The sequence below is a fragment of the Brachyhypopomus gauderio genome, chromosome 7 (genome assembly GCF_052324685.1).
Source record: "Brachyhypopomus gauderio isolate BG-103 chromosome 7, BGAUD_0.2, whole genome shotgun sequence".
Taxonomy (NCBI): Eukaryota; Metazoa; Chordata; class Actinopteri; order Gymnotiformes; family Hypopomidae; genus Brachyhypopomus; species Brachyhypopomus gauderio.
Genome location: NC_135217.1, coordinates 9,460,034 through 9,472,779, shown reverse-complemented (window position 1 = coordinate 9,472,779; position 12,746 = coordinate 9,460,034). Strand labels below are relative to the sequence as shown.

General features: G+C 41.5%; 1 protein-coding gene across 2 annotated transcripts; it reads right to left on the bottom strand.

Moving 5' to 3' along the window:
* Positions 1 to 906: 906 nt before the first annotated feature.
* lhx3 (LIM homeobox 3) lies at positions 907 to 10,996 on the bottom strand. 2 transcript variants are annotated; one of them, XM_077010661.1, is made up of 6 exons: positions 10,579 to 10,996; positions 5,156 to 5,327; positions 4,842 to 5,044; positions 3,885 to 4,036; positions 2,624 to 2,795; positions 907 to 2,285 (listed from the first exon to the last, which is right to left on the bottom strand). In XM_077010661.1, exons 1-6 carry the CDS (start codon positions 10,646 to 10,648, stop codon positions 1,858 to 1,860), a joined length of 1,197 nt encoding a protein of 398 aa, XP_076866776.1. In that variant the 5' UTR covers positions 10,649 to 10,996; the 3' UTR covers positions 907 to 1,857. The 2 variants fall into 2 exon arrangements, with proteins under 2 accessions (XP_076866776.1, XP_076866774.1); XM_077010659.1 differs by lacking the exon at positions 10,579 to 10,996 and adding an exon at positions 7,962 to 8,139.
* Positions 10,997 to 12,746: the final 1,750 nt, after the last annotated feature.

The window sequence follows — 12,746 nt, the reverse complement described above, 5'->3', positions numbered from 1 at the left end:
CATAAAAAATCAAAGCAAAGTCTGTATATTTTTAGTTAATATCAATACATATCTTTTACTCATTTGGATTTAGTTGTTTCTGAATATAAAAACTAGACTGATATGAATTATAATAAATAAATCAAAATCAATTAAATTGTTTTTCAGTCTAAACATAAGTATGAAACATAAGACAGACATTAGATGCAAATTACCATAACAATTGCAAATATTCACTGCCACTTAGACACACACACACACACACACACACACACACACACACACACACACACACACACACACACACACACACACACACACACAAACACACACAGAAACTATTTAATCTCTTTAATTGAACCTGAGTTTGAATAAGTAAACAAATGAGGAAAATCACAAGGGGCATCTGATCCAGGCCGTCTAATGGATTGAAGATTTCTCCCCCACTGGGGCATCTGAGCAAACCCAGTGCGCTTATCTCTGAATCGACATGTTGCACTGCTGTCTGCATCAAATTTCTGCACTAAACAGGCCCTGAACTCTTGATGATATGGCCTTGGTGAAGTGCCAGACTACAGAATCGGTGACTCAGCCAAATCCGTGAATTGCTCCCGTTCCATTATCAGTGACTCAGCCAAATCCGTTAATTGCTCCCGTTCCATTATCAGTGCCACGATGGAACATCAATCTGATTCATCTTAGAAAATAAAAAATAAACATGTGAGACCAGCCAAACTCACCCCGTCACCAACATGGAGCAAGGGAACCCTGCCAGGATATCACATTCACTCTGCCATTCTGTCTTTAGACCATAACAAATGGAAATACTATGAGAAGAAAACTGCAGCTTTTTAGCAAGCACACATGTGTAAAGCCAATGTTGATGAGACCAAGATCCAAACCATAAAGCAGCAGAACTGAGTTTCACTGACAAATTTATTAAAGACCTGCATCACTTAATCATCATCAGAGGGAATAAATAAGACATAAAACATCTTTCACATAAACAAACACTTATGGGACCCTAGGGCCAGATCACCTAGGCTGTCTCAGTAAAGAGAAACGACCAAGATACATCTGAAAACACACAAATGCATAGAAGTATAGTCCTATTGAGTAACAAGTCAACAGCTACAACTCGTCTATCCCTGTTTTGAAATGTACAAAGTCCTTGTTCGCGATGTCCACGGAGGTGTAGAAAAATAAATACTCCACGACTCTGAGCTGCAAGATGCTGGATAGAGACATTTGGCAACGACCAGATACTTTGACCAAAATGGGTGACGGTACGTACACTTAGACACCAAGAGGAGACATGAAAGGTGAACGTATGTAAAGTTTCAAAAGAATCTGCTTTATGAGTCAGACATCTACAACATGGTAACAGGGGCCAAACCTTGATATCAGTCTCTGCTGTGCACCAAGTTCTAAAGATGCCGTCTAACGAAAACCAGAAGTTACACAATCCGAGTTTTATTTTAGGCATCTTGGCAACTTTGAAATAGTTTTCATTGTTTTTGTTTGTTTGTTTGTTTTGTCTTTTTAGGCTCTGGGTGATCCACAATGAGTGATCTCTACATCATTGCTTTAGTTATGACAGACCTGTCGTATGGTCTGACAAAGTGGGCATAAGCTCTGTCAAGTCACAGGACTGGATGTAACCAAATGGAGAGGATCACTCAGTCTGAGCCTTAGAAGTGCATCCATAAGTCTCAAAGTCCTTTTGCCTCATTCCATGCAGACAATGACAAGAACAGCACGTTTGACTTTACATTGAAGTGACGATTCCCGCAGAAGTCGTGTTTGGAAGCTGACTGCTTTCTTCATGTAGCCAAATCAGAACTATGCTGTTTGTGGGCAATCCTCGTTCCACTGTCATCAAAACTGATTGTGGTCAACTTCTTCCAGCCAGGATGCCGGACTGGCTGGGAAGTCCGGGTAGCCTCCGCTGCTTCCTGTCGACAGATCTGAACTGGGACCGTTTCCTCCACCAACCATCCGCACACCGGGACCCATTCCAGGGGTTCCGGTCTGACTCACCACCGACAGACTGGAATCGGGGTAGACGAGGCCGGAGATGAGGGGTTGCTGTCTGGGCAGGGCCTGAAGTGATCCGGGGGAATGGGGAAGGCCATAGGGGCTGCTGGCCCGGAGGTCGTGGTACTGCTCCTGCGAAGGCAGCATGGCGCCATGTTCCAGGGGGAAAGGAGGGTGGGCTCCTCCCTGCCTGACCAGTGCTGGGGAGCTCTCACTCAGGCTGCCGTAGAGGCCGTTGGAGTGGCCGAGGTCGGACATGGGTGGCTCATCTGCTCAGACAAGATTAGGGAGAAGGACAGTGAGTTTTACTATGAATATACTCCTCAGTTGACTTGTACTTAGTTCAAATACACATTAACTGTGCAAAGCTTTTTTTTTATTATTAATTAATTATTCAGTATTCTCTTAGACATTCTGTTCAAAATATAATAGTACAATTAAAAATGTAGTCAGTTAATAAAGCGAACATAATCTGAAATGTAATGCATGTAATTGATTGAAAGGAGACAGCTCAGTCTGCATTCATGCCTGACATCAGTATAATGATGTAAAGGGGCTCGAGACTGTGTCATTTTAAGCCTTTGGTGATTCATGAGCGATCCCATACCAGTAAAAGACACCTCAGCGTCGCTGTCCACCCCTTCCTCCTGGATGCTGTCCTTGTCAGATTTGGAGCTCCCCCTCGACCTCTTCATGTTACGGAAGTACTGTCCCCACCTCTGTCTTCCCGCGTCCTTTTTTAGCCGTTTCTCCTTCGCTCTTCTGTTTTGGAACCACACCTGTCAAGACGGCGAACGCAGACTGTTACGCGCTGGTCGCACGCGCGCACGTACGCCGTACACGTGGGTTGCTGCTCCCCTCTTTAAGTATGCCTACCCCAAAAATGCAAATGTGTAATTTTGCTTGAATAGCTTACGTTGACGAACGTAAAATAGACCAACGAAATTAAATAAATGCATGGCTTTGAAGTGATTTCATTGATCTGTTAGAGTCTAAACAAGATTTCAGTGAAAAAACCATGTAGTCTAATTCTATAGCCCTTCCCCGTACATCTCTGAAGCACTATTTTCAAGTGCTAAATAGACGTCATTAATGTCAAGAAGAAATTAATTTTCAAGGTCTGTCAGCGGTCTTTTTTTAAGCCAAGCTGTAGATTGAGGCTGTGGTAAGAATATAACGCGGAGGCTCCCGTGCCCCTGGAAAGATTTATCGAGGTTGTAATTAACTTCCAGACAGCTACAAGTTGTCCTTAACCCTAGGAGCAGACGAGTTAAACGCAACAGTTCCGTTCACACCAGGCTTAATGATTAGCAGAATTTCAGTGATCGGACATTACATAGACACAATGCATAAAAACAGTCGTCTGTTTTAAAACTATAATATGAAGGTCTTTGAAAAGGCTCTTACCTACGCTTAATTAATTACATTAAAGCGAGCTTCTTAACGAGGCTTGTTGTCTACGCAAAGGTTTTACAATTACATGCAGGGCGATATAACAACTTCTCACCTCAAAACCCTTCAGTGAGTAATGGGCAGTGGAAGCTCTTCCACTTCAGGCCTAAGTGTCCTTGCAAATACATAAAATAATATATATGGCCGCGATACGCCTTGCTCTTGGACAATATGCAACACTCCCTTTTAGAATTGTTAACGAGCTTATTCTGTGATCTTCGCACTTCCATGAACTCCATTTACTCGTAAATTAAAGCAATCTACCTGCACTCATGTCCCCGACCTTTCCTACGGGGTTCCGCCTTAGCGCTTTCTTGTTCAGTAGGCCTATCTTCATGCGGCCAGTGCTAAACGCTGAATGAGTTTTAATCGGCGCCAAACGTTAGAATGAAGTGAAAATAAAGCAGTCCCCAAACCTGCACCACTCTCATGTCGAGGCCGGTCTCTGAAGACAGCTGCTCCCGTACGTGTCGGGCCGGTTTGGGTGAATTGTTGTAGGCGTTTTTCAAGGTCTCCAGCTGTTTGGCCGTTATGGTTGTGCGCGGTCTTTTAGCCGTGGAGTCGGCCTCTGCGTTAAAAGTACGCATAAATTGGATTCAAAATCGGCATTTTCGATTAATTTTGATCATTCGTTTAAAATCAGGACCAACATTTTTTCGCTTTCGTACACATCATAAGAAACAGGCGGCTACAGGAAAATATGAAAGAGATGCCGTAGCATCACTTTCCCATCGCGGCTTCTTATCAAATCGGATGCAATTAAAAGAAGAAATCCATTCAGTGCGGAATACAAGCCTCGCTGTGGTTTATGGACTAAAGCTTTTAAAATGCAAAACATTCTCTCTTGGTGATTTTGTAGACTACACTCAAAAGGATTATTTCCATGCCGAACTGGTTGTGTTTGGTATTTGGCGCAGACTGCTAAAAGAATTGCAGTACGCATAGAATCGGCTAAATGCTGATTCATTAATCCGCTCCTGCAGTCACCAGTACTATATATCACGTACCGTATGGCCTACAAGCCCCATCGCTTTCCGAAACACCATTTGTACCGGTCTTAGAAGTGCGTATTTATTGCGTTGGCGGATATCGATTCGGAGGCTGGCAGTGCGCAATTAGCTCAGGTGGGTCAAATGTTTATAGATGACCTCATGACCGGGAAGATGAAGTTCACAGTTAAAAGCGGCCAATCTATAAGAGGTCATTGAATTAAAGAAGCAAAACAATTAAACTCCTTGGACGGAACTCTTCTCGATGTCAAACAAAATAGACTTCAAGCGGATGGGGTTATCATGGCGGTCCAATGCAGGCTAGCCAACGAATCTATAGGCCTTTCCTTTTATGATTATAACTGGAAGTGCTTTTAAACTCACCTCTCTGCTTGGCAGTCTCATAGTCGACTTTACAGACAAGTCGACTGTCCTCCATCAAATAATATTCGTCGCCCGTGGCCAGTTGTCTTTTGCACACAATGCACGCGAAACAGTGCAGGTGATACACGAAGTCCTGCGCCCTGCGCACCACCTGAGTTGGCGGGATCCCTTGCTGGCAAGCGGCGCACTTGGTCCCGAACCTCCTTTATGCAGAAACAGATATTCGCTCTTATATGCAAACGTTAGCGGTCTTATAAACTGTACGCATTAGAAAGGACTGAAGAATGTGCAAATGTAATGGCAGACGGACTTACTTGAAGAAGTCCTCTTTACAGTAGACGCTGTCGCCTCGGGTGAAGCACTTGTCCGCTAGCTGGGACTGACAATCGCTACATTTCAGACACTTGCTGTGCCAGTGTCGGTCCAACACCTTCAGTATGAAGCGGTCCACTATGTGTTGACTGCAGCCTGCACAAACAGGAATATCTGAGAACGAGATAGAGAGAATTACAAATTAGACTCCTGCTAAAAACACCAGCGCAAAATTTCATTTTATCCATAGTTTAAATGGAATTGAAAGTATTTATAGTTTTTTTAATCTATATTTTGAAACATATTTAGGGTCTGCTGGGCACGTGTGAAAGCGGAAACGTGATCTTAGATAAAAAATATTCTCACAGAATTTATGTTTTAGTTCAGATTGGAGCTTAAATACAAGGTTCATTATAGCACTGATTTGAAATAAGGGATTTAAATATTTAAATAGCATAACATGTTTTCTTCACATGAGCTAATCTTGGAAATCCAACTGGGATACATTTGCGTATGCAAAACATTCAGTTGGAGTTTAATAGCGGTGATTACCCCGAAAACCTAAAACATTCCTTTACACGCAGTTATCAACGCAGTGACAAAAACTATTAAATAGTAATGAAGCAATTGAAAATCAAAGCGAGATAATAGTAAATAATGCCGTGAAATTTGTGAGATCCATGAGCTTTAAAAATTCAATAACCTAAAACAGCTAGCTAATTATATCAGTGTGTTTATTTTCGCACATTGTGTACACACGTAGTGGTAGTAGTGGTGGTGATAGTAGTAATATAATTAGCAGCATAAATAAATAATAAAATATTAAAATAACAGCTTATCTAATGGTATAGAGAGATAAACTTAGGCTACATTTTAAATAAACCCCAAGAACATTGATATTTCATAACTGCATATGCAGGATACATAATTTAATAGTAATATAAAATAGCAATACAAATAGTTGACACTATTATATCCATCGACAGCTTAAGTGCAGAAATGCAGCTGTCTTGATTTTTACTGTCACCATGTCATTGAGAAACGCTGGAGATCTGAAAAGGCATTGCGCATCGAAAAGGCGAGAGAATGAATCGGAGAGGAAGTTCGTTCCACGCTTGAGTCAGTTGAAATCAATTGTGATACACACGAAATTCATCAGAACTTTACTAAGTGGGCGAGTGCAAATCTTTCTTTTCTGGGTTTGCACACGACAAAATCCAAATACAAAGCATTAAAATAGACTAAAACGATATAATTACAAAAAAAAAAAAAAAAAAAAAAACACCACCGAAAAATGAACGCAACAAAACAAGGCAACAAAGGCGTAGTTCTGCTGTTATAAACGCAGCGCGTGCTTTAATTTGGATAAGAGAATAGGCTCACTAGTGACAGTTATGTTTTTGACAATAAAGCGCACTTATTTACACTCTATATATCTATACACTATACATACAACAGTGTATCTGTTGTTAACATGTGCATCTAATTGCTGTGGTCCCAGTTTCTAATTGAATATTGTCACGTTTAAGAAATTACGGAGCAAGAACATCTTTCTTTAGCCCTGTCACTCATGCGGTGTAAACAAACAAACAAACAAACAAACAAAACGACCAAGCAATCACACAATCAAAACTAACAGGCCTTTAATGATGCCTCATAACACAATGTCTTACACGAGGCCCACAAAAAACAAAGACGGACATCGCTTGTGCTGCCACGCGCAGTTCGTCATCATGCACCTTGTTGGAGTACATTTGCAACACGCGCGACTTCTGATATTGCTTCACTGTAGCTGCCAGTACTTAAAAATGGGAACGCGTCACATTTTCTCTATCCAAAGATTCGCGTGTCTTCTGTTCATTTGTAGGACTTCAATGCAAAATTAATGCGTCGGTCTTTTCTGGCACTGCGCGAGCTACACACATCAGCAAGCAAGACGCGTCATGAACAGGTGCACAAATAGTTATGAATAATTCAATGGACCAAGAAGGCATCTGAGAAACAGTTGACCATAATACACAGGACAGAACTCAGCATTGCTCATGTATATCGCAGGGTATAAAGGCAGGACACTGGAATAGCACATACTGACCATGACAAGTAAAAGTACATTCAAGGATTGCTGATTTCGCATTGACACCGATCGCAGAAGGACTGGCATATTATTTTAGGTAAATATTATTAATGTAATAATAATAATAATAATAATAATAATAATAATAATAATAATAATAATAATAATAATAATAATAATAATGAGAAATCAGTATTGCCGCGTCTTAGCCATTACAGGCATATGAGCTATTTGCAGGCCTGGTTTTCCAAAACGATAGAAGTTGTTTTGTACGTTACCAAAGGCACATGCTGTTGTGTAGTTCTACCTTTTTAGCCTTAAACACCTCCCAGTACAGACTCGCTCGTAATCCAGCGACACGGAAAAGCATCACAGAGGAGAAATATGAGGGAATAAATGGCGAAAGCAACTCTGCGAAGACGCGATTATGTTGGACTATTAATTTAATAATCTCACAGGTATATTTTACAGTTGGCCTATAAGAACAGGCTAACAATCTGAAATGGACATATACAGATAATTCATATATAGGCTATATCGTGAAAAATTATCTTTCTTTGCTAGATAAAGCATAAAAGTAGGCATGCACACAATATTTAAACACATGATGCTGAAATGTTTTACAAATTCATGTTTGATTCAGAGTACCCGAAAATAAAGCAAAATATAAAAAAGTAACCGAAATACGACAGAAAAAGTAAACTCCATTCATCCCCACGCGCCTCGCTGTGTACCTCTGCGTAATTCCTCGCTCTGAGTCAGCAAAGCAAACAGCATCTCTGTGTTGTTTGGTGTGTCTTTGGGTGAATTCCGATCGCTATTCGGATCCATTTTTTCATTATTCTCCGAAAGGATGGTGAAAATACTTCAGTGTGCCATTATCGTGGCGCTACAGGATGCGCACGTGTTAAACGTGTGTCCGTCAAGTCCGAGGCAGTAGCAGAATTCCGCTCTGTTCAGCCACTACACCCTGTGGCGCGTGCTGCGCAATAGATTACGCCGCCCCGTTACCGTGGTGACTACACCGTTAAAACAGAACGGAGCAGATTATCATCACCAACATACAACCTGGAGAGGATGTCGGCGACAGGAAGTTTTTTTATTTAAGGGCGATCAAAGCGTTTATTTACTTTGGAGCTTACGTACATGCGATCCAGATATTAATATGATGTTTTATTTTCCTTCTTACTGATAGCAAGATATCAAGATCTTATCAGCTTTGTTGTTGTTTTAGGCTGGGACAAAACGGAAGGAAAGCCTTTAAAGAAATTATAAGTTATCCTTATTAAAGCTTAAAAACTGAAGTGACATTAATGTCAAGCCGTGTCTGCTTCTGTAAACGCACAAGCATTGCAGGATTATGTGGTTACTGGAACTGAATGCAGGCAAAATAGTACTTATTGTAATGTTTTCATTATTTTAAAAACGTGATCTCGCCAGATATCTTTGCCAGGGGCTTTGTCTTTTGGTTTTTACATTTGTGATAGAAAAAATAAGAAATTAATTAATCTTTATTTTGGCTTTACACACTCAGCACGATTGCAGTAAAATGTCATGTATATTTTGGAACACGTTATTTCGTAGCACGTTTTAAATTATTATTTAGTTTACTGTATTTATGGTTTCTAAGATGCGCAGAACAAGTGTCTAAGTATAGCTATAATATATTTTCCTCTCTCTAAATATACTTTGCTTATCTTTTAGTGCCTGGTATACAGAATACTTGGCGTACAGATTGGATGCGCGCGCGCGCGCACACACACACACACACACACACACACACACACACACACACACACACACACACACACACACATACACACACAGAGTACATAAACACTCATACACAGATAATTTCATATCTCGACGAATGCTTGACTTAGACGACTGTTTGCTTTAAAGAAGAATGGGAAACATTATAAAATGCTGATCGAGTCAACACCCGGATGAATTTTATTGACACTGATCTGACGTGCAAAAGAGCGCCCGGGGGAAATCAGGCCTAGTGCCATTGCTGGCCGTGCGCATGATGAATTCAAAATCAATGCCGTATTTGCCTGTATTTCCAGACTTTATGACTCGTTTTTGGCGGTAGGTGTGGGATGCCTTAGTGTTTGCTTCTTACTTTCAACTTTATATTTTTTATGTTCTATTGACTGCTCACTTTGGAAGGGATGGGAAGACGGTAATGGAGCGCTCGTGAGTAATACTTATGACCGCGATGACAAGAGCCATGGGAAAAAACGTTATGGGAAGTAAGACTTACAATATACATAAAATACGACTTTTTTGAGTTCAGAATAATCAGATATTATTTTTCCTGCATGTCCATCGTGTGACCTCTAACGAAGGCCCAACATTGCATGTGTTTAATTCCTCAATAGCTCAGCTTGCCTGTAGGAATATATCGCTTAATATTTAGTAATATTAACTCGTGCTCGGCATTCACGGACCAAAACACCAAACAAAGCATTCTGTATCTGTTAGAGGCTGGCCAAACTACATCAAATTATCGTGCTCCCAGTGGCACGGTGCTGCCTGTTCCCGTTACGTCGGTTAGCGACAGGTGCAGCACCTGTCCACGGCAACTCGACACCCGAGGAGCGGCCTCAGCCTCAAAAAGGCTGCACGGATCCGCCTTTGGTACAGACACGCGGGCCCTTCTGCCTCTGCTGGTGTGACACCTCAAAACGCCCTTGCGCTCTCATGACAACCATGAGCGATGGTGTGAAATGACAGCACGCGCTTAACATCTGTTCCACGCGCTAACAATGTCGCTCATTACATATTCATAACGTATACCACACAAGCACACCGGGAGAGAGGAAATTTTATAGAATACAATCTCGGTGTAGCTAAAGTAAAATATTAAACGTTTTATCGAGTTAATAGTCTATTTCTTTTTTCATCCTTGTTGATACCTACTGCAAGCAAAATGGTTTAGAATGACCGCACGTCATGCGCTTGATAATGACTGCAGTTGACGTAAGACTACTCAATTTTATTCGTATTGCATCAACAGTTTCAGATTGTTTTGTAACAGAAAGTGACAAAATAAACTTGAAAAATTAAAACAGCAACCCTATCTTCCGCGCAACTTGTAGAGAAATTGCGTGAAATCGATTTCATGAATTCTTACAATACACTCACGCGGTGCTTTTAATGTTATCCGTCTGCATTTGCGGTATTGAAAATTGAATTGAATTGAACATTCAGAGCTACACTTTTCATTCGTGCTAATTAACCCCTTGAGCACTGTGTAATAAAAAGCTGTAGTGAAATCTCTTTACTCATATATTTAACACTGGAAACTGTTTACTAAATTAAAGAAAGAAAGAATTGCACACTTACCTTGCCCCGAACTGTATCTGGAGTAATTTCCTGAATTTTGACAACTCGATCCTGGATGTTCAAGCAACATTCTGGACGTATCGTTTCACCTCAGATCATGCACGACTCAGAGCTGAATTAGGGGTAAACGTATAACAAAATAAGAGCTAATCTATCGCGCGCACCATATACGTTTTCGATGTGCACGTAGGTATAAAATCCAGTTCCGAAGAGAGGCTAAAGCAATCTGAAGGAGCTCCAGGCTACCTGTGTCCTCGACGCTCGCGGTGTGCTAAAAGTTTTAAAATACGATTGCTCGTTTGCCTGCTTGTGTCAGACGCGAGGTACCGAGGGAGGAAGAATTTCAGGATATTAGTCAGCTGATCTCCAACTGTGACCAGTGTACTGTTTTGCATAACAAATGTAAAAGAGAAGAAGGTGTGTGTGGCGCGCGCTAGAGGTCTATGCTCTGTCCACGGTCCTGAAAGGGAGTTTGTAGCCGCCGGGTCGGAGGCGTGTGCAGACGCTCCCCTCCCCAATCTTCAACCCAGACTACCACCCGCCCCGCGTCACGAGCCTCCACGTGCCCTTCATTCGTCGTGTGGGTCCCTGCTAGTGTAACATTTGCTCTGCCCAGTATTTACGTATTCTATAGAGTATTGGTGAGTTTAAACAATAATATTAAAACCAATTTTGGAAAATGACAAGATAACGCAGAGCAGGTCCCGATACCAAATAACGTCTTTAAAGAGAATAAAAACAACGAAATGCGGAGGAGTCCTAGTTTTGTTCATTATAATACAGAGGCATACAAAACATATAATTTATGCGACAATATATTTTATGATCTATCTATCTCTTTTCTGTCTGTCTATTTTTTAATTTAATCTCTGCTTGCGACTTTTCTGTCTCGCATAAACTCATGTCGACAAGTCAGTCTACGAATTGTAACTAGCGTTGTAAGCGTCCAAGGTTGTTAAAGAAGCTTTGTCAAAGGGAAGGCTTCTAGCCATATGTCTATACATGGACGTAGTTTTGATTTCACAAGTGGGGGGGACACAACCTGGGGTGGCGAACTGTTAAGCGGGGGGGGGGGGGTGCTGCATGATCCTAGTGCTAGATTTGTCGCTATTTGGATATTGGTTTTTTTACCGTTAAAAAGTGGGGGGGACATGACTTTGTCACTACTTAAATATTTGGTTTTAACTGTAAAAACTGGGGGGGACCAAAACCGGCTTTTGAAAAAGTGGGGGGGACATGTCCCCCCCGTCCCCCCCCAAAACTACGTCCGTGGGTCTATATGTATATTTTTCTTATGCCCCCCCCCCCTGTCTATCTCTCATCTTCATACCACAGTATTTATAATTTATAATAAATACATGATTTGAGCAGGTTTTCCAAATCACTAGTTTTCTAGTTTTCACTAGCATATTATTATTATCATTTTAATTTACTCCACTACTTACATAGGAGTACATTAACATGCATCAGTGCTCTCCTCCTGTTCAGGTGATAAAGTTTTATCATACAAAAGCACACAAACTTATGTACATCCACCCAGCAATTTAAATTCACTCTTCCTTTCTTCCTCTCTCAAATAAATGATCTAATTTTCTCTTTCATCTCATTTGACCTTATCTTCCTCCCTCTCTTTCTCCCTAACTCTTCTTCTATTGCTTTCCTTCTCTCTTTTCCTCTCTTTCTCCATCTCCCTCTGTCTCCTTTCATTTCCCCATCTTCCTGTTTCCTGTTTCTTCTTACTCCATCTCACTTTTTCTCCCTTTCTTCTTCTTTCTCCTTGTTCCCTAGACCCCCCCCCCCCCCCCCCCCCCCCAACCACCACCTCTGATCCGATCCTGCATCTCTCTCTGTTCTGGGCCCCTCATTTTAGGAGATTGCTGAAGTGTTAATGCACCTGGGTCCCACTCCACCGAGCCATCTCAATCAGGCCTTAATGGCCCTCACAAAGGCCAGAGGCATTTAGACCTTGCTTCCAAAGCTCCTGCGTACCGGAGACCAGCTCTATGGCCATGCAACCCTACTGCCACGCTCGCACACAGAGCACAGAAACACATCTTATCACAGCTGAGAGACTCTTCATGTTTCCTGCTTTTGTCTGGAGGGCCCAGCAGATCAAACCACAGCATTACCCTGAGATAGAATTTCCACTTTAAAAAATGATTGTGCAT

Excerpts from the sequence above, each read along its gene's own strand:
- lhx3 (XM_077010659.1), bottom strand. The coding sequence starts at position 8,058 with ATGGATCCGAATAGCGATCGGAATTCACCCAAAGACACACCAAACAAC. Across the intron at positions 5,328-7,961 it reads GAGCGAGGAATTACGCAGAG|ATATTCCTGTTTGTGCAGGC; the intron begins GTACACAGCGAG and ends TCTCGTTCTCAG. Across the intron at positions 2,286-2,623 it reads CGCTGAGGTGTCTTTTACTG|ATGAGCCACCCATGTCCGAC; the intron begins GTATGGGATCGC and ends TTGTCTGAGCAG.